The 18,834-nt window shown below is 52.8% G+C and overlaps 2 protein-coding genes across 7 annotated transcripts; both read left to right on the forward strand.

Annotated features, from left to right (window-relative positions):
• The first annotated feature begins 830 nt into the window (after positions 1-830).
• On the forward strand, positions 831-7,207 carry Samd10 (sterile alpha motif domain containing 10). 2 transcript variants are annotated; one of them, XR_009057712.1, is made up of 6 exons: positions 831-1,053; positions 2,392-2,573; positions 2,658-2,829; positions 3,197-3,337; positions 3,470-4,055; positions 7,017-7,207. XR_009057712.1 is itself a non-coding variant. In XM_057780569.1 (5 exons), the coding sequence occupies exons 1-5, from the start codon at positions 963-965 to the stop codon at positions 3,490-3,492; spliced, it is 609 nt and encodes a 202-aa protein (XP_057636552.1). In that variant the 5' UTR covers positions 831-962; the 3' UTR covers positions 3,493-4,796. The 2 variants fall into 2 exon arrangements, 1 of the variants encoding a protein (XP_057636552.1); XM_057780569.1 differs by lacking the exon at positions 7,017-7,207 and having other exon boundaries at positions 3,470-4,796.
• Positions 7,208-7,277: 70 nt separating this feature from the next.
• Positions 7,278-18,780, forward strand: Znf512b (zinc finger protein 512B). Of its 5 annotated transcripts, none has more exons than XM_057780567.1 (17): positions 7,282-7,658; positions 9,142-9,267; positions 9,522-9,664; positions 10,136-10,264; positions 10,358-10,926; positions 11,025-11,251; positions 11,350-11,421; positions 11,508-11,684; positions 11,789-11,913; positions 12,008-12,100; positions 12,241-12,339; positions 12,421-12,591; positions 12,925-13,119; positions 13,373-13,474; positions 13,833-13,895; positions 14,595-14,693; positions 15,834-18,780. In XM_057780567.1, exons 2-17 carry the CDS (start codon positions 9,144-9,146, stop codon positions 16,083-16,085), a joined length of 2,640 nt encoding a protein of 879 aa, XP_057636550.1. In that variant the 5' UTR covers positions 7,282-7,658; positions 9,142-9,143; the 3' UTR covers positions 16,086-18,780. The 5 variants fall into 5 exon arrangements, with proteins under 5 accessions (XP_057636547.1, XP_057636550.1, XP_057636546.1 ...); XM_057780563.1 differs by having other exon boundaries at positions 7,282-7,414; positions 7,568-7,658; positions 10,136-10,926; XM_057780568.1 differs by having other exon boundaries at positions 7,283-7,658; positions 11,508-11,654.
• Positions 18,781-18,834: the final 54 nt, after the last annotated feature.

Here is an 18,834-nt window from a genome sequence, read left to right on the forward strand (position 1 = left end):
TCTAGGGGCAGACAGAAGAAACTGCAAGTTGCTGTGGCCTACACGCTATGCTGGACCAGGCAACCAGACTTCTGCATCAAATGCCTTTTAGTGGGGTACTGACTCAACCATTCTTGCCTCAAGTTCTTAGGAACAGGATTGACTCTGAACACTGAACCCCTGGGAACTGAGCCTGATTCAGGGGCTCAACAGAAAGGCGTAGTACCGCTTGGGATTCAAAGCAAAGTGGCCCACAGGCGAGTCAGCTAGTGTCTCTGGGAAGTGGGTCTAAGAAAAGAGAATGCTCCAGTAAAGAATGAGCAAATGGGGCTCAGTGATTAAGAGCACTTCTCTTTTTTATTTTATTTTAATTTTTTTGGCAGAGGGTTCACCCACATGGCAGCTCACAGCTGACCATAACCCCAGTGGCAGGGAACCTATGTATGCTTCTGGGCACCAGGTACGTGCATGGTGCACAGACGTATACATTCGGGCAAAACGTTCATAAAATTTTTGAAAGGGATGAATAAGTTAGGATACACGGGTGTTGGGGAGAGATTGATCCGGCCCTTGGCTGGACACGGTAAGTAAAAGGCCACAGGTGTGGTGAGGGCCCCCACCGTTACCACACCGAGGGGACCGACAGTTCCTCGCTTGCCAACTACAAAGACCCTCCAGCACACTGCAGAGAGGTTTGTCCGCGGAGTCGTACCCAGGTGCGCAAGGACGCCTTTTGCCCTGGCGGACACCCTCAGCATTCGCAGCCCCGCGCGCCGCCGATACACCTCCGAGCTCCCGGAGCGCGCCTTGCGCCCAGGGCTGGGCGGCAGGTGCTTTGCCGCGCAGACTCCCGGGCCGCAGAGACCGGCTCGGGCTCGGCCGGCTCCGGCGGGTGGGGACGCGGTGCGCGTTGCCCATCGGCCGCACTGGCCGCCTAGTACTCCGCGAGGGGCGTGTACCCGAGCCGCGTACTGGCGGGCTCCATGTTCACCGAGCTGAGGTCAAAACTGAGCCCCCCGCGAGCTCGCGCCGGGGCTGTGCGTACAGGCTTCGGGGAGCGCCCGGATGTAGACGGTGAGCTGGGATGCACTCAGGAGCAGGAATATCGTGGGCGGTTGGGTGGGAGCGGGAGGGGTACGGGGCCCAAGAAGAGCACTGGGGCTGGACTCAGAGGGTTTACGGGGGCGGCCACCACGGGAAAGAAAGTCTTTGTCCAGCATTACGGGCAGAAGGGCGGCGGTCAGTTTCAGGCCTTGGCTTGGGGTGGGGATGACTGGCAGGAGCTTCTTCACAAAGCTGACACCACGCTCTGATCACCCTTTACTTCACACAGAGAAAACCCTCCCCAAACCCTAACGTTGGGGCCGAGAGGCATATAATTCAGAGGTTGATATTGGGGAAAACAGACCCTGACCCAGTGCAGAGAGGAAAGAGGCGGGGCCTGGGCAGCCCTGGCAGGTGCGTCTGGCTGTGGCTAAGACGTTAGACTGGTTTTCCTTATGAGATGCATTCTAGCCCTAGTCCAGGGAAGGCCCTGAAAAGCCCTCAGACTACAAAGCCTATTATTCCCTGGACTTTGTTCCCTTAGAATAAGTCTTACTGTACTACAGGCTACCTCAGAGTGGTGGCCGCACACTTCTTAAGCCCACCTTCTTTCTTCTATTGGCTTGCAGTTACCACATAGAGTCATCTGTCCATATAAAGTGTTTATGGGTGCTTTCTGTGCACCAAGACCTGGGCAAGCCTTAGGGATCCAGACATTGGTCGTCCCCAGACTCATGTCAGTAGTAATTCCTATAAATGACTCTAAAACTCATTAACAAGTGCAATGAATTAGTGGGGAAGAAGGTCCTTGGTACATCTGTGCTGAACAGTCTAGTCCCAGCTGGCATTCACACTCGTTGTTCTGGGGTAGGCCCTGTAGGAGCCACACGGAAGAGAAATCAAGTATGTGTCTGGCAAGTTCCTGTTGTCAGGAACTTTCCCCAAAGTTCAAACTTTGTTGTCAATGAGTCATAGTTAGTGAATGTTGAAGACAAAATGTGTGTATACACCCTGGTCCTGAATGACGTGTGGGAGGCTTATGTGTCAGCCTAAGCAAGACAAGGGCAAAGCAAGTCAGGGCAACCCTGACGACGGCTCCCCTGGCTTGGGAAGTGCATCCTCTAATCGAAGCACCCTTAGAGGCAGAGTGAGCTATCAGCTGATAAAGGTAAAGGCATGTCCACTTTATCTTCTGAAAGAAGTCTTCAAGACAACTCTTGCACGTTTTCTTCCACCTCAGGGGCTTGAGATTCCCCCAGAGGAGAAATTACCCACTCATTGGTAGAGAAAAGATTTACATGTCAGGAAGATGGCTCACAGGAGAGGAGCCTACCCCTGACCACTCTGACTAGGAATCCCTGCATACAGCCACTGCCCATTTCAGCTTCTGCCAGACCCTCCTAGAGCACACAGTGTCGGCTGAGAACATACCCTGCCACCTGCCTCGGACACCAGGCACCAGCCTCACCTGGCATGACTCCCGTAGCCAGAGGGCATCCAGCAGCAGGCCAATCAAGCTCCTTCAACAGCCGGGCTCAGAGATCCCCCAGGTACCTACCTACCTCACCTAATCGTAGCCCTTGCTCTCAATTTTGATCACCTTCATTCTGCTGACCTTACCTTCCCACCTGCAGGCCCGGCTATACTCTGATCACTATGGCTTGTACCATACAAGCCCTTCCCTGGGTGGCCTGACGAGGCCAGTGGTCTTGTGGAGCCAGCAGGATGTTTGCAAGTGGCTCAAGAAGCATTGTCCTCACAACTACCTCGTCTATGTCGAGGCATTCTCCCAGCATGCCATCACTGGTATGGTGGGTCATGGGTTAGGGAGGACCAGGGTGCTTGAGAGAGAGAGAGAGAGCCTCCACCTCACTGGGTCTGCCTTGTCTCCACCTGTCTCCTCTGAATCAGCCTCTTTTCTGTGCCTTTGTTGTGTGTCTCTCTCTCTGCCTCTCCCATTCTCTCCGCTCTGTTTTTAATGCTTCTTTGATTGGCCTCTATCTTTTGATCAGTCTTGTTTTTCTCTCTGCCTTTCTCCCTTTAAGAACCCCTGAATATCTGCTCTGCTTTCTTAGTCTTTGGTGTTTTGTTTTATCTTGATGGAGAGTCTATCAAGTGGCCTATCTGCCTTGCCTCAGTTTGCCTCACTGCCTTCTTCCTTCTTTCTCCCTAGGCCGAGCTCTACTTCGACTGAATGCAGATAAGCTGCAGAGAATGGGGTTGACCCAAGAGGCCCAGAGGCAGGAGGTGCTACAGCAGGTGCTCCACCTGCAAGTGCGCGAGGAGGGGCGGAGCCTGCAGCTGCTCAGCCAAGGTGAGGGGAAGGAACTAGGCTGAGGGTGTAGGATGACTATCCTGACCATAGAAGGGTGGCTGGGGACATCTGGTAAGGACCATCCTGGGGTGTTACCAGAAATCCAACTCTCCCCTCCTATCCATCCCACAGCTTCCTTCGGAAACATGTCCTAGCTGCTGCCTAGTCTTGGACCCCAGACCCCAACACTGTGACCAGAGCCCACAGCCAAGGATGAGGCAGAGCTGGCCCTACAGCCCCTTTGGATCCTGCAAGATACACTAGTGGCTAAACTTAGCCCAGTGAACAGGGAGAGGACAGGACTGCCAGCTCCAGGATCTTCTGGAGAGGCGCTATAGGTTCTGTCCTCTGGCTGGGTGGGTGGTTGCTGACTGCTTGAAGACCCTTCTTCTGGGATCCAAGCCCAGGTCCACCCCCTGGTGCTGCTGGCAGCAAGCAGGGCAGCTGCCTAGAGCAAGCGTGGGGTTTGAATGTCCCCAGACTCCCAGGGAGTCTGTTTTATTTATGCTCCCTCCAACATGTGACCATCCCCCATCCTCTGAGTCCTGAGTCCTCCCTTAAGTGTTTCAATTCTGTGTTTTCCCCAGGCACGTCCAGGTCAGCCACACAGCGGGACAAGTTTTCTTGACTCTCTTTTCAGGTGTATACCTTCCCTAACCTTCTCAGAGTACAGCAGGCCCAACCTGTTGTCCACAGTGATGGTCATCAGCCCAGCTAGGTATGATGCCATGTGTGTCACTCAGTGACTATGAGACTTCAGCATATTCTATCCATTCATGAGAACTGAAGTTGAGAGGGGTCCAAAGTCAGTATGTGGTACAGCACAGACTCCAGTGCTGCACAGGTGGCTCCATGCATAGCCCACCAGTTCAGCAATGTTCTCAACCTTACCTTTGAAGAAGTCTTGCTTTTAAGCATCTTCCCTATTCTCTGGCTCTTAGAGACCACCTTGAAGAAACATGTGTGTATATACCCACACACCTCTCTACAGCTTTCCCAAGAAGACCTGTATAATTTTTCCAAGAAAATTATGGAGGGCTGTTCCTCTCAGGTGTCACCAGACACCTGAACAACTCTTCCTGCGGTAGTGCTGCCAGAGGAGGGATAGCAAGGATGTCCCTGGCAGCTCCCTCTCAATCTGCCATCTGCTAACTCTCCCAGGGACCCTAAAATCTCAGGGACAGTTGAGGCTTGGCCTCCAGTCCCCTCTGTGTGCCAGAAGCTGGCCTCAATTCAAGGTTGCTCATTATTGTTAATTTAGGCCACTGACCTGGCATCTCCCATCCTGTATGCCTTCCACCCATGGGAGGGCCACCTTGTTGTGTCTGCCTGCTTTTAGAATCCCCCAGTCCTTGTTCCTGCAACCAGAGAGCTCTCTTTCTCGCTTGCTCTCTCTCTCTGCCCCCTTTCTCTCTCCTCTGTCTTTTCTATCCTATGCTTCTGTCCTGTCTTCCTTGGTTTTTTGGTCACCTTTTTATACTATGACCAAAAAAAAAAAAATCAGAAATAAATCTGGTTCTGAAATGCCACCAGGTGTTGGATCTCTGAGGCGCAAAGGGGTGTCTACAATGCCTGTAGATAGAACCACTAGAGGGCAGTAGTGTTACATTCTGGAGACCTACCTGGTGACTCCAGGATACCTCTTAGCGTAGAGGTGGATGTTACCCCATTTGGGGACACAACAGCCTGGGTACATGGAATGAGGCTCTCCGGAGCTGATGTAACAGTGGGTTCATGTTGGTTCATGGTCTGGGAGTGAAGCTTGGACATGGTTTGTGACCCAGGCCTAGGTTTGATTCCCAGCACAGAAACAGAGGTCCTCTAAAAGTAGAGAAGAATCCTTATCTATTCTACTTGTCTGGTATTCCTGGGCTCAAGCTGCATCACTAATCTATTTCTGTGATCACTCTCTTCAGACTTTTACATATCCCCTTTAAATTTAGTGTCCACTTGGGCAATCCAGATAGATCTCAAGAACTTCAGTCACATCTAAAAAGACTTTTTTTTCCCCATATGAAATATCACTACAGGTTTAGGAATTTAACACTGTCATCTGTTGGGGCTCACTTTTCAGCCAGGCCTGACAGCCCTGACAAACATAACACATGAAGCACACATCCTGAACACAATGATCAGACATGAAAATAGGAAAAGAGGCATGAGACACAAACACAGTGGCACCACAGCTCGCAGACATGCCTGAATACATACAAACACACTTCCATCTTTCTTTGTTTTTCGAGACAGTGTTTCTCTGTGCAGCTTTGGAGCCTGTTCTGGCACTAGGTCTGTAGTCCAGGTGGGTCTCTGCCTCCCGAGTGCTGGGATTAAAGGCATGTGCCACCACTGCCTGGTTCATATTTGCATATTTGGTCAGAAACAATGATACCTACAAAGATTTATAACATCCCCATATGCACAGATATAATTACCCAAGGACACAGATACTAATGCATAATCCCCCACTAACATAAACACACAAGACATAGTATACCACGTGGTGCACATAAGCACACTATGTTGCAGAATGACTTGGCACCTAGATACACACAAAAGTCAGTTACAGCGAGCTGGGACTGGAGAGATGACACAGTGGTTAAAAGCACTTGCTGCTCTTGCAGTGGTTGAGTTCCCAGCACCTGCTTCAGGCAGCTCACAATTGCCTGTAACTCCAACTTCAGGGTATCTGATGTCCTCTTCTGGCCTCTGTGTGTGTGCGTGCACACACACACACCCACACACACAAATGTTTAAAAATCAGCCTTTTAAATCCTGACACATGGATGTTCATAGCCTGGATATATTATACACACCCCACTCACCCTGACATCTAGTGCCCTGAATACTAAACACAGGGGAACATCAGCTTTACCTAGAAGGAGACATGCAGATATACCATGGCATTATGATGCCTACACATGACTGCCACCTGACACACATGGTCACATAGACATATCACACATGGTACTGGCATATCACACTTGTGAACACTCAGATTTATACAGGGAAAGCTGATGACCTTAAATGTACCTCAGTCTGCATGCTGACCCCATCAACACTCTGATGTTCCACACCCTGGTGAAATGGCAAGAGATGGCAAGTGCCTTTAATCCCAGCATGCGGGAGGCAGTAGCAGGCAGATCTTTGAATTTGATGCAAGCCTTGTTTACAAAGTGAGTTCCAGGCTAGCCATGGGCTACACAGGGAGACACTGTTTCAAAAAAAAAAACAGAGGGGACCAGAACAACGGTATTGTGGTTACCAAATAAAAGCCCAGTTTTCCTCTCTTCCCTCCTGAATGCTAAGTTCCTCACTAGGAGATGGAGGCTGTGAACAAGTGATAGCTCATCTCTTATTAGAGCTTCCCTTCCCCAGTCTGCCAAAGGAGAATTTATTTCTCTCTTATTTATTTATAAACAAATCCTGTGGGTTGGAGCCTCATTACTCCCAGATCTCACACTCGCAGCCCAGGCTCTGGGCCAGAGAAGCTAGGTATTGGCCATTGTTCTAGGACCACCGTTATAATGATGGGAGTTGATTCAATAGCCAGTAATCCCAATAAAGCCCAATGATTTTACAGTGTGTAGATTACTAAGGTGGCCACAGGGACAGATAGAGGCTGGGGCACAGCCTGACTGACAGTCTATGGAGGTCTTATAAGAGCAACTTTCCTTCATAGACCGACTTCAACTAGTGCAACCAGAGAGTTCCTGACATGCCTCAGTTTACCGGATTGTCAACAAAGCGACTCCTGCCCTAGGCACGCGTGGCAGGCCTCTTGGTCCTGGAGACAAGTACCACCAAAGCTTCTGAGCTCACAGCCTAAGCCTCGAGGATCAGGCAGGCCCCACTGGCCCCTTCCCCGCAGCGGCTGCCTCGTGAATACCGCGAGAGTTCGCCCCCTTTCCCCCCCCCCCCCGCAGTAAAACTGTCAAAGGTGGGAGGGGCGGGAGCGCGCATGTGCGCAGCACGGCGCGCAGTGTGTGCCGCCCGGACCCCGCGCCCCGCGCCCCGGCCCCGGCCCCGGCTTCGGCTCCGGCTCCGGCCTGGCCCGGCCGCACCCGTTGGGCGCTGCAGGTAAGCGCCGGCCCTGCTCGCCCCACCGCGGCCCCGGCGCCACCCTGCGCCCCGCACCAGCTGTGTGCCCAGCCCGCCTCCCCGCCGCGCCCGGACCCGCGCCGCGCCCCGCTCCCCGCGCCGGCGCCGTCCTCCCGCCTCCTCCTTCTCCAGAAAAAGTCGCCATTTTGGTTCACTGCCTTCGCCCCCCCGCGGTCGGCGCTTCCGGGCCAGGCTGCCGTCCGTGTCCGGCCTCAGGTGACAGGTGGGTGGCCACGGGCCTTAAGGTGCTCCTCTTGGCAGCGCTCGCCAGCTTAGGCGAGTGGCCTGAGTCCGCGGCGGCGCCCTATTCCCTGTAGGCTACAAGCGAGAACCTGGGGACCCCAGGTGGTGGAGGGATTTTTTTTTCTCCTTCTCTGGCCACCGTGCCTCACCCCTAACTCTGGATCTCTGCTCAGGCACTGAAGGACTGGAAGGGTGCAGCACGCCCTTTACCCTTGGCCTTAAATGTTATCAGGATTCTGAATGACTCGTTTCCTTCTGAAGCTACAAAACGAGGACACCCAGAAAACTTTGGTTGATTTAAGACCCTCCCTTCCCTCCTACCTAGGCCCAGGATGGGGTGTTGTCCTTGGCAGTGGACAGCAACTGTCCTGACCTCTAACCTGAGCGCTCCTGGATATAGCAGCCCCTATACATCCCCTCTGATTTGAGTTAATCAAAAACTGTCAGGAAAGGGCTCACCTGCTTGAACCTTGCTCTTTGGTACCGCCCCCTTCTGTGGCTTTGGGTGCTTCCCAGAGGCCTCCACATGGCTACACCCCCACCTCAGTTTTCAGGGTTTGAGATGTTCCAGGGTTGGGACATCTGAGCGGGGGTAGGGGGTGTGAGACGCCTCCCACCCCCCTCGCCCCGCGGGCATGTTCTGTGACTTCAGCCTGGCAGGCTCTGGAGCTCGGGCCAGTATTGGCCATAACTCGTTAGCTGAAGTGGGTTCCTAGGCAAGGAACTTAGAAGATGTTGAGAACAGCAGGAAATGGTGGCCTGCTGGCCTGTGGTGGCTTAGGGTCAGAACCAGTGCCATCATCTGGGTAGAGGAGCTCTGACTACACAGAAGGCTGAGAAGACAGGCAGGTAGGGATGGCTCAGCAAGCGTGGAGACCAAAATGGAGCTCCAGTGAGTCTTAACTTTGCCCACCAGAGAGATGGGATGCACGTGGTGGGGAAGCAGACCTTCAACACCCACGTTGGCTGCTTCTGTGTCCAGAGAGAGGTCTTCTAGGGTGCCCATCTGGGTACGTTAGTATCACATGATGTCTGAATGGGCAGGGGCCAGGGCGCTGAGGAGAAGGTGTCCATAAGGCATCATGGCATGGCTGCTTTTGAGCCAGCAACCATTACTGATGTTGATTGTCCCCCGAGAGGGATATTATCAGCCTCCTTCCTATTGCATAGGCCCTTTCTGAACACAGTATGGCACTGTGTCTAGATGAGGGTGCGGCGAGTGTATCCAATGTAGTGAGAGTCTCGACTCTTTCCACAGCGCAGCGCTCATGCCTTCTGAGTTATCTGGAGAGACCTTGTCTGCGCAAACCCCTTCCCTTAGTTAGACGCCCCCGGTACTTGCTTTTTGATGTGACATATAAAGAAGGCCTGGGCTAGAGTCCCCGTGTGGACATCTAGGATGGCCCCAGTAAAGTCCTGGGTTGGGCCCATTCAGCTCATAGATCTGTGCGCTTGCTTTACAGAAATGACTGAATCCTTCTGTGTTGGAGGAGGCCGCCGGCTTCAAGGGTCCAGCAAAAGTGGATCTGGAAAGGGTGGCAGCCGGAAGGAGGTCCAGCTTCCCATGTTGCAGGACCCACCAAAGCTGGGTGAGGAGCTAGGGCAGAAATCAATTCTAGAGGATACAGATAGCAGGTGGTAAAGTAGGCTACCTCCTTGGGTATCCTGAGGACCTTTATGGAGTGGAGATTGTTAGACAGCCTGAGGCTTAGTCTCTTGGCCTGGGTTAACTATAGCCCCTGGGCCTTGGTGTAAGTAAGCCAAGACTCAGGCAGGGCTTGCTGCCCCTTGGGAGTTGCTGGTGTTACACAGCCACTAAACTTTGCTGTCTCCTGTGCTGTAGGTATGCCGGTGGTACACAGTGGACACACAGTGCCTAGCCAGGCCTCACTCTGCTTTGATCCCGGAAACCCAGCCAATGACAGGACTGAAGGGAAGAAAAAAGGGAGACCGAAAGCCGAGAACCAAGCTCTCCGAGATATTCCTGTGAGCTCTGTGAGGGTGGGGATGGGGGTGGGAGCATACTATTCAGCCTGTGAAGGCCACTGCCCTGCCCTTCTCTGCCCCCTACACATCCTGTGCCAGGTTGTCTCATCATGTGGCCTAGGGCCCTTGAATCTGACTGTTACAAGATCCCAGTGGGCTATGTTAACTAGTCCATGGCATAGGTCTGACTCTTGGTCTGCTCTTGAGGTTAAAGAGCTCATTTGGGGCCGGGCGGTGGTGGCGCACGCCTTTAATCCCAGCACTCGGGAGGCAGAGGCAGGCGGATCTATGTGAGTTCGAGACCAGCCTGGTCTACAAGAGCTAGTTCCAGGACAGGCTCCAAAACCACAGAGAAACCCTGTCTCGAAAAAACCAAAAAAAAAAAAAAAAAAAAAAAGAGCTCATTTGGTTTGGGGGAGCTTTGAGCCTGGATAGCTGCAGGTCAATAGCTTGACCTTTTCCTCTCTCCAGCTCTCCCTAATGAACCAGTGGAAAGATGAATTCAAGGCACACTCAAGGGTGAAGTGTCCAAATTCAGGGTGCTGGCTAGAGTTCCCCAGCATCTACGGGCTCAAGTACCACTATCAGCGGTGCCAAGGGGTAAGGGGCTCTGGGTCGGGGAAGAGGAGGCCTGGGAGTGCATCTGGGCAGAGGCCCCCGGGGCCCCATCCCATACCTGCCCTCCCTGCCCAGGGTGCTATCTCAGATAGGCTGGCCTTCCCTTGCCCCTTCTGCGAGGCCGCATTCACCTCCAAGACCCAGCTGGAGAAGCACCGGATTTGGAATCACATGGACCATCCCCTGCCTGCCCCCAAGCCTGGCCCAGTCAGCCGGCCGGTCACCATCAACCGGCCTGTTGGGGTCAGCAAGCCCATCGGAGTGAGCAAACCTGTGGGAGTCAGCAAACCCATTGGCATCAGTAAGCCAGTCACAGTTAGCAGGCCTATGCCAGTCACCAAGCCTGTCACAGTCAGTAGACCCATGCCAGTCTCTAGGCCTGTGCCAGTCACCAAGCCCATCCCAATCACCAAACCTGTGCCACTCACCAAACACATGCCGGTTACCAAACTTGTGACAGTTACAAAACCTGTACCACTCACCAAGCCAGTACCAGTCAGCAGGCCCATTGTGGTCAGCAAGCCAGTGCCGGTCAGCAGGCCTATTGCCATCAGCAGACACACACCACCCTGCAAAATGGTATTGCTGGCCAAATCTGAGAACAAAACACCTCGTGCTACAGGCAAGAACAGCAATAAGAAAAGGTACAGGAAGTCATTTGGGGTGGTAAGTTGTCAGATGTGCCTGGGGGGTGAGAGGGCCACTGGATTCGCCTGGACCTCACCTTACCTGCCACTTGCAGGGCTGCAGACAGTTTGGACACCTGCCCCATCCTGCCCAAGCAGGCAAGGTCAGAGAATGGAGAGTATGGCCCATCCACCATGGGCCAGAGTGTGACTTTCCAGCTGGGTACAGATCCCAACAACAGCTCCCTACTGCCAGGAAGCAAGCCCTTGGTGGGCAAAGAGGCGCTGCGGCCTGCAGACCCAGCGTCCCCCCCAGAGGAGGACCCCGAGCGCACAAAGCACAGTAAGATGAGAGCACTGGGAGGCTTGCCATGGTGGGCTCTGGCTTTCAGTAGGTCGGTGACCAGAATCTTGGCACTCATTTTCTCTCCCCTGAGTCAGGAAGGAAACAGAAAACACCCAAGAAATTTACAGGGGAGCAGCCATCTATCTCAGGGACCTTTGGGCTCAAAGGTGAGACCCCAGCCAACTGGAGACCTCTGTACTGAGTTTATCAGTATTTAGCCTGTATGTCTTATCCACATTGTGTGTGCACACAGGCCTGGCCAAAGCTGAAGACAAGGCCCGAGTTCATCGCTCCAAGAAACAAGAAGGATCAGGCTCCGAGGAAGTGCGGAAGAAGGTGCTGGCCACCCCTGTCACTGTCAGCAAGGAGGCACCAGCTCCTGTGGCCCACCCAGCCCCAGGTGGGGGCTGCCTGGCAGGACCCAGGACAGGTCTCCATGGTGGGCTGGATCCTGTAGCAAAGGCATGGGGGCTGCCCCTGGAGTCCAGGGCACTCAGGAGCCCCACAAGCCTGAGGCCTGGCCCTGCCTCACAGGTGGCCCTGAGGAGCAGTGGCAGCGAGCCATCCATGAACGGGGGGAGGCCATCTGCCCTACCTGCAATGTGGTTACCCGGAAGACCCTCGTGGGGCTCAAAAAGCACATGGAAGTATGTCATAAGGTAAGCTTCCTGCACCCACCGCCACCCCCCAGGGTACCGGGAGGGAAGATGCCCTGACCTTGATGGGTTTCTCATAGTTAGGCCCTGTCCACAGTTGCAGGAAGCTCTCAAATGCCAGCACTGCCGGAAACAGTTCAAGTCCAAGGCTGGCCTCAACTACCACACCATGGCTGAACACAGTGCCAAGGTACGCTGCCTGACCCCCAAGCTCCCTGTCCAGCCCTGACTGCTGACCTCTCATTCCACCGCTGCTCCTCTATGCTTGATTTTGGATCTGTGGCCCTAACTCCTGGCTGGCATCAGGTCTGAGGCTTGCTCTGTCTCCAGCCCACTGATGCTGAGGCCTCTGAAGGGGGAGAACAGGAGGAACGAGAGAGGCTTCGAAAGGTGCTGAAGCAGATGGGCCGGCTACGCTGCCCCCAAGAGGTCTGTGTTGGCCCATGTGTGGGAGTTCAGGACTTGGGAACCTGGATGATTACTTACCTGGTCTCTGACCTGGATTCCCAGGGCTGCGGAGCCGCCTTCTCCAGCCTCATGGGTTATCAGTACCATCAGCGGCGCTGTGGGAAGCCACCATGTGAGGTAGACAGTCCCTCCTTCCCCTGTTCCCACTGTGGCAAGACTTACCGATCCAAGGCTGGCCATGACTATCATGTACGTTCAGAGCACACAACCCCGGTGAGTGGCCTATAATCTGCCATGTCCTTTGCTCTAATGGCCTGTGTTGTGTCATGCGTGTGTTTGTGAGTTCATGTGCTCTCTGATAGATATAATCCTTGCCTTTGGTCTTGTGTTTCCCGGGAGGAAGGATGGCAGCCTGGTGCCCCAGGGTCTTGTTTTTTTTTGTGTGTGTGTGTGTCTATATCTCCCACCACTTGGATGTATCCTGGGTCCCCCAGTACCTGCAGAGACCACTAATGGCCTACAACTCATGCCAACTCTAATTCCTGGTCTCTAGATGTCTTCCTTCTCCATGACTTAGACCGGCCTCCGTGTGTCCTTGCTCTCTAGCCCCCTGAGGAGCCCACAGACAAAATCCCTGAGTCTGGGGACCTGCTTGGAGTAGAACGGACCCCAAGTGGTCGCATCCGTCGCACGTCGGCCCAGGTTGCCGTGTTCCATCTACAGGAGATTGCAGAGGATGAGCTGGCCCGTGACTGGACTAAACGGCGCATGAAGGATGACCTCGTGCCTGAGACTGCACGGGTGAGTGGCCCACCTAAGGGATGAGCAGGATCTTGGCCCTTGGTCATTCCCTAATTGCTCCCACAACTTCTTGGTCTCTGACCAGGACAGGCCTCATTTGATTCCCCTGTGGCAGCCATGTTCTTGTGACCTTGGCCATCTCCTAACCCCATCTGTGAAGGGGCAATGAGCCTGCTGCAGAAGCACATGCATTGTGTCAGAGCAACATGTGCCTCAGCCTGAAGCTCACCTGGTGCTGTGCCTGGCTTTGCAGCTCAACTACACTCGGCCAGGCCTCCCTACACTTAACCCCCAGCTGCTGGAGGCATGGAAGAATGAAGTCAAGGAGAAAGGCCATGTGAACTGTCCCAATGATGTAAGCTGGGACCAGCATGTAGTGGGAGTGGGCGTTGGGGCTCCAGGATAGAGGACTTAGGTTTGACCCTTCAGGCTACAGTAGAGGTTAAGACAGTGAGTGTCCTATTGGGAAGTAACCATATTTAGTGTAACCAGCCTATCTCTGACCCTGGGTTTCTGTAGAGTCTTCACATAGATAGATACCATGTCAACAAAAGGGACTTTAGCTTGAGGACCCATCTACTTACCCTGCCCAAAATCCAGGACTTCAGGGACCTGCCTCCAGAGAAGCCCCATAGTACTCTGGAGTTGAGGGTGGGATGCCCCTTGTGTGGAGTTGTGGGAGGGCTCCTTCCACAGCTGTCTCCTGCCTGCAGTGCTGTGAAGCCATCTACTCCAGTGTGTCCGGCCTCAAGGCCCATCTTGCCAGCTGCAGCAAGGTCAGTCCTGGGATAACCCCAACAGGTGGGTGGGGCACTGAGCGTTTACCTGTATAGGTGTCAGATCCCTACCCTGTCCACTGCAAATGCTCTCAGAGACGATAAGGTCCTCAACAGGGGGCCCAGAATCCCTCTCTGTTCCCTACTTTAGTTGTTTGGTTCCAAAGCCAACTCTGGTTTCTTCTTATATGGTTTAAGTGTTCATCCTGACCTGAGCAGAAGGCACACTTTTTTTTTTTTTTTTTTTTTTTTTTTTTTGGTTTTTCGAGACAGGGTTTCTCTGTGGTTTTGGAGCCTGTCCTGGAACTAGCTCTTGTAGACCAGGCTGGTCTCGAACTCACAGAGATCTGCCTGCCTCTGCCTCCCAAGTGCTGGGATTAAAGGCGTGTGCCACCACCGCCCGGCCAGAAGGCACACTTGACTTGAGATGAGGACATTCACCAAAGGACTTTGACCTCTCCCTACAGCACTTGCCTCATCCCATCCTCCTCTTATTTCCTACTCTTGTGGTTTAATAATCCTATTGCAGGGTAGTGTTTCAGTCCCTAAACCCACCATTGACACACATCCAAGAAGACAGTAGAGCTTCTCTCTAGCTGACCCCAGTCCTAACCTTTTAGCAGCAGGATAAGGGCTTGGACCAGATGTGGGTGCTTTGAATCTTCGGAAGGTTGGGTACTAGACCACTGTGCATTGCAGGGGGACCATCTGGTGGGGAAGTACCGCTGCCTGCTATGTCCCAAAGAGTTCAGCTCTGAGAGCGGTGTCAAGTACCACATTCTTAAGACTCATGCAGAGGTATGAAAGTTATCTTCTGGGCTTTTAGTCCTGGAGACTGGCCTTGGGGGTGGGCTGTAGAGAACAGGTGGCTCAGTAGAAAGGAGGTGTGGGCAGGCTTGCTTTTCGTCCTGCCCGGCTCCCACACAGCTAGCTTAGCCCCGGAAATAATAACACGGAAACTGTATTCTTTTAAACACTGCCTGGCCCGTTAGTTCTAGCCTCTTATCGGCTAATTCTCACATCTTGATTAACCCATTTCTAATAATGTGTGTAGCACCATGAGGTGGTGTCTTACCGGGAAAGATTCAGCATGTCTGACCTGGTGGCTGGCTCCATCGCATCTGACCAGAGAGGAGAGGCATTGTGATTGCCTCACTTCCTCCCAGCATTCTGTTCTGTTTTCTCCGCCTACCTAATTTTCTGTCCTATCAAAGGGCCAAGGCAGTTTCTTTATTAACCAATGAAATCAACTCAAAATAGAAGACCCTCCCATATCATTCTCAGATGGTGTACCCTGAGAAATCTGATGTCCTCTCAAAATATAGTTCACTTCCCCTGAAGTGTCAAGAGCATGGAGTGATAAATCTTGAAGAAAAAAGAAAAAGCAAAATGCCCTATCTTGGTACCTAGCCACTGAAGGGAGTCTCCCAAGGCAGGGGAAACCCAGTCTTGAGCCACTTCTAGTAGTTGCATGCCTGACCAAAAAATAATTTAAATGGATTGGAAAAATGTATTAGTAGTTAAGAGTAGTACTTCTGGCTCTTCCAGAGGACCAGAGTGTGTTTCCCAGCACACATGTCAAGAGGCTAATAACTGTCTATAGCTCCAGCTCCCTGGCCTCCATACCCACATGCAAACACACACACAACAATAAAAAAATAATAATGAAAAAAATTTAGGGCAGGAGAGACAGCTCAGAGGTTAAGAGCACTGGCAGTTCTTACAGAGGTTCTGAGTTCAATTTCCAGCAACCACATGGTGATTCACAACCATCTGTATAATGAGATGTGGTGCCCTCTTCTAGCATTCAGGAATATATGCAGACAGAATACTGTATACTTAATAAATAAATCTTTGAAAAAAGTTAACGGAAAAAAAAAGAGTTCTGTAGCTTTGGATCAAGGTCCCTAGTCTTGATTGCAAGTTTTCTCTCCCTAGAACTGGTTTCGGACCTCAGCTGACCCACCTCCTAAACCCAGGAGCGAGGATTCCTTGGTGCCTAGAAAAGAGAAGAAGAAAAGTCTGTCCGGAGGAAAGAAGCGGGGCCGCAAGCCCAAGGAACGGTCCTCTGAGGAGCCAGCATCTAAACTGCCACCTAACAGGGATGACTGGCCCCCAGGAGGCAGAGACAGGGGGGCCCGAGGCTCCACTGGGAAGAAGACTGGAGTTGGGAAGGCGCCTGAAAAGTGAGCCCAGTACACAGGGCCTAGCCACCATGCCCAGCTTTGTCCAAATTAGGGGAGCCAGTTCCAGACCTGTCCCCCACCTCCACACACACACCCATCTGTCCAGAGGGTTGACAAACCACTCTGATCTCCCTGAAAGTGGTCCTTCCCCCTGTTTAGGCTACTTCACATGGCTAGGTGGAGCTCCCCAGGAGTGCCAGGGGCAGCAGCAAAAGTGCAATAGGCTGGGGTGCCCCAGCCGTCCCTACAAGGACATTCTTGGACCTGGCAGAATCTAGAACCTTGGCACCATGGGGCATGAAGTGTGCTTGAACAGCCAAATGGCCCCTATCTCCACCTCCCTCTGGCCCAGTAGGGTCCCCACTCTGACTTCCTCAAGGCCCAGACATTCCTGGTGACCCATAATTGTGGGCTGATGAGGCACCTGAGCAGCTTGGCTGCCACCACTTAGGCCTCAGATTCACCCGACACTGGATCTCCAGTACTCCCAGCTACCTCCCAGGACAGACCCTGTCTAGCTACTGCCATGCTGCCCTGACAGCCACCCGGGTACCCATCTGTCCTCTCGCGTCCACTTATGACCCCTTGCTTATGTTTTCTACCTCTCTGGGCCTGCTCCCCTGCTCTGTCATCCCTGCTGTGTGTCAGGCCTCACCCCACTGACTGGCGTTGTCATGGTGGAGTATGTAGCCTTCCAGGCAAGGAAAGAACTCTGTATGTTCTACCTTCAGGGAGGCCCAGACCAGTAGCTACCAACCTGAGAGCAAAGAACTAGAATGCTCCACCTCCAGCCTCTAGTTCTGATCTTGTTGGCACTCTAAGGGATTCCTCCTTGGGGCCACAGCCATGGGAAGGGGAGGCTGGCCAGAAGGAGCCTCTAGCCCAAGAGAGCCTATGAGAGACTGTTTATGTCTGCCATGCTGGGTGGGCCCATAAGCCCAATTCTGTGGAAGCCCTCTTTTTTTCCCCTGCTTTATCTGCCCTCAGTATCTAGTGTCAGTCAGTCATTTGATACAGAAACTGAAGGATAGTGAAAGATGGGGTCTCAGCTCTAGGCTGGACCCCACCCCTTTAGGGGCCCTGAGGATAACAGGGTCTGCAGGTTGGGCAAGGCCTGGAAGAGAGATCTGGCCTCCTTGGTTCTACTTTCTGACTCTGCCCCACCACTCTGTGAGCCACACCAGAAGAAGGCTGGAGGGATGAGAACAGGCTTTTTCCAGTGTGGATAGGGTTGGGCTGAGGCCTGTGTTTCTGATCCTGGATGATGTGAATTTTGATATTTGCCCGCGTGTGTCTTCTGGATGTTGTTGATGCCAGTCTTATTGCTGTGACAAGTAGCAACCTTTTTTAAATTTTTTTTTTATACAAAACTCAAATTTTTATGTTTTGGTGCTAAGGGTTTCCTGGTGCCGAAGGTAGAGCTGAGCTATAGTACTAACTGGCACCTGCCCCTTAACCTCAAGGGGAGGGGTGCCAAGGAGCTTTGGGATGGAATCCTTGTACACTTGTGTCTAGGAAGGCTCTGACTGTGGGCAGCTGGGGCATTATATGCTGGGTTGTCTAATTGACTCTTCAGTTCCTACACACCTTTGCCATGATGAGAGGGTGGCTGCAGAGGTGGGTAAATGGGTAGGCTGGGACTTCCGGGTGGTGGTGTGCAATTGTGGAAGGGAACGGGGCCCAAGTGCACTTTCACAACACTTCCGTGGGGTGTGACCATCCACCCTAGCCTCTCAGGTACCTGGGTTTGCTGGGGGCTGTTTTCCAGGACATGCCTCAAAGCCCAGATGTAGGCTTTGATGTGGGACTCTGGGTTCTGGTAACTTGATGTTTAGCACTTTAACTCCTTTGTCTTTGAGGTGGATTTGGGGGCAACTGTCACGTGGCAGTTGGATAGGTACCAGCTGGTGGTGGCTGGTAAGGGGTTTTGGCAAGCTAGTCCATAAAGCTCTCTTCCAAGGTGGTAAGGCCCTCCCTGGGCAGGGTTCATCAGTTTGCCCACCTCCCTACTCTTGCCTAAAGATAACCACCAGCCTACACAGACCCTCAGTAAGAGGGTACCATCATGGCAGATCTCCAGGAGATGATGGACTTGGACTTAGAGGCCCAAACAAACCCTCGGTCCTTGGCAAAATGCAAAAGTCAGGGTCTCTACAGATCTACCTCTGGCTCAGTGCTTGCCCTGCCCTAAAATAAATAAATAAATAAAACAGAAAAGTGCCAAGGGCAGACATTTCATGCAGAACCAGGGTGCACTTTATGTTCCTATACAGGCAGATGTTGGTGCCTCCTGGGGACTTTGGGGCCTTCTGTCCCCATGGTGGTTCTGAGTGGAGAGTAGTTCCTGTGTTCCCCTGCTGGGTGGAACCCAGGCCCTTTGCCCTGGAGGCCTGGTTTCCCAGGTCACCCCTCATACCTGACCGCAGCGCCTCCTAAACTTTGGGTTCCTTGGTTTGGTTTTAATGCAGTTCTCATTACACAAGTGCATTTCTGGCTATCACTTGTAACCATAGATATACATGCATATATATTCTATCTACAAAGTGTTTTATTTGCAAGATGTTTTGAGGTGAGCTTGGGTCCTGCCCGCCATGTGATCATCTGTCCCCAACCTCATGCCCTGGCCCGGAGTGGTGCGGTGATGGGCCGTCAACTGTATGTATTAAAATTCTGTATCAAATAAATGTTTATTGATTTTTTTTTTCCAGGGCTTTTGTGCGGCTGAGTTTGTGTTGAAGCCCGGGCCCTTCCCT

This window comes from Chionomys nivalis, chromosome 9 (assembly GCF_950005125.1).
Source record: "Chionomys nivalis chromosome 9, mChiNiv1.1, whole genome shotgun sequence".
In the NCBI taxonomy this organism is placed as follows: Eukaryota; Metazoa; Chordata; class Mammalia; order Rodentia; family Cricetidae; genus Chionomys; species Chionomys nivalis.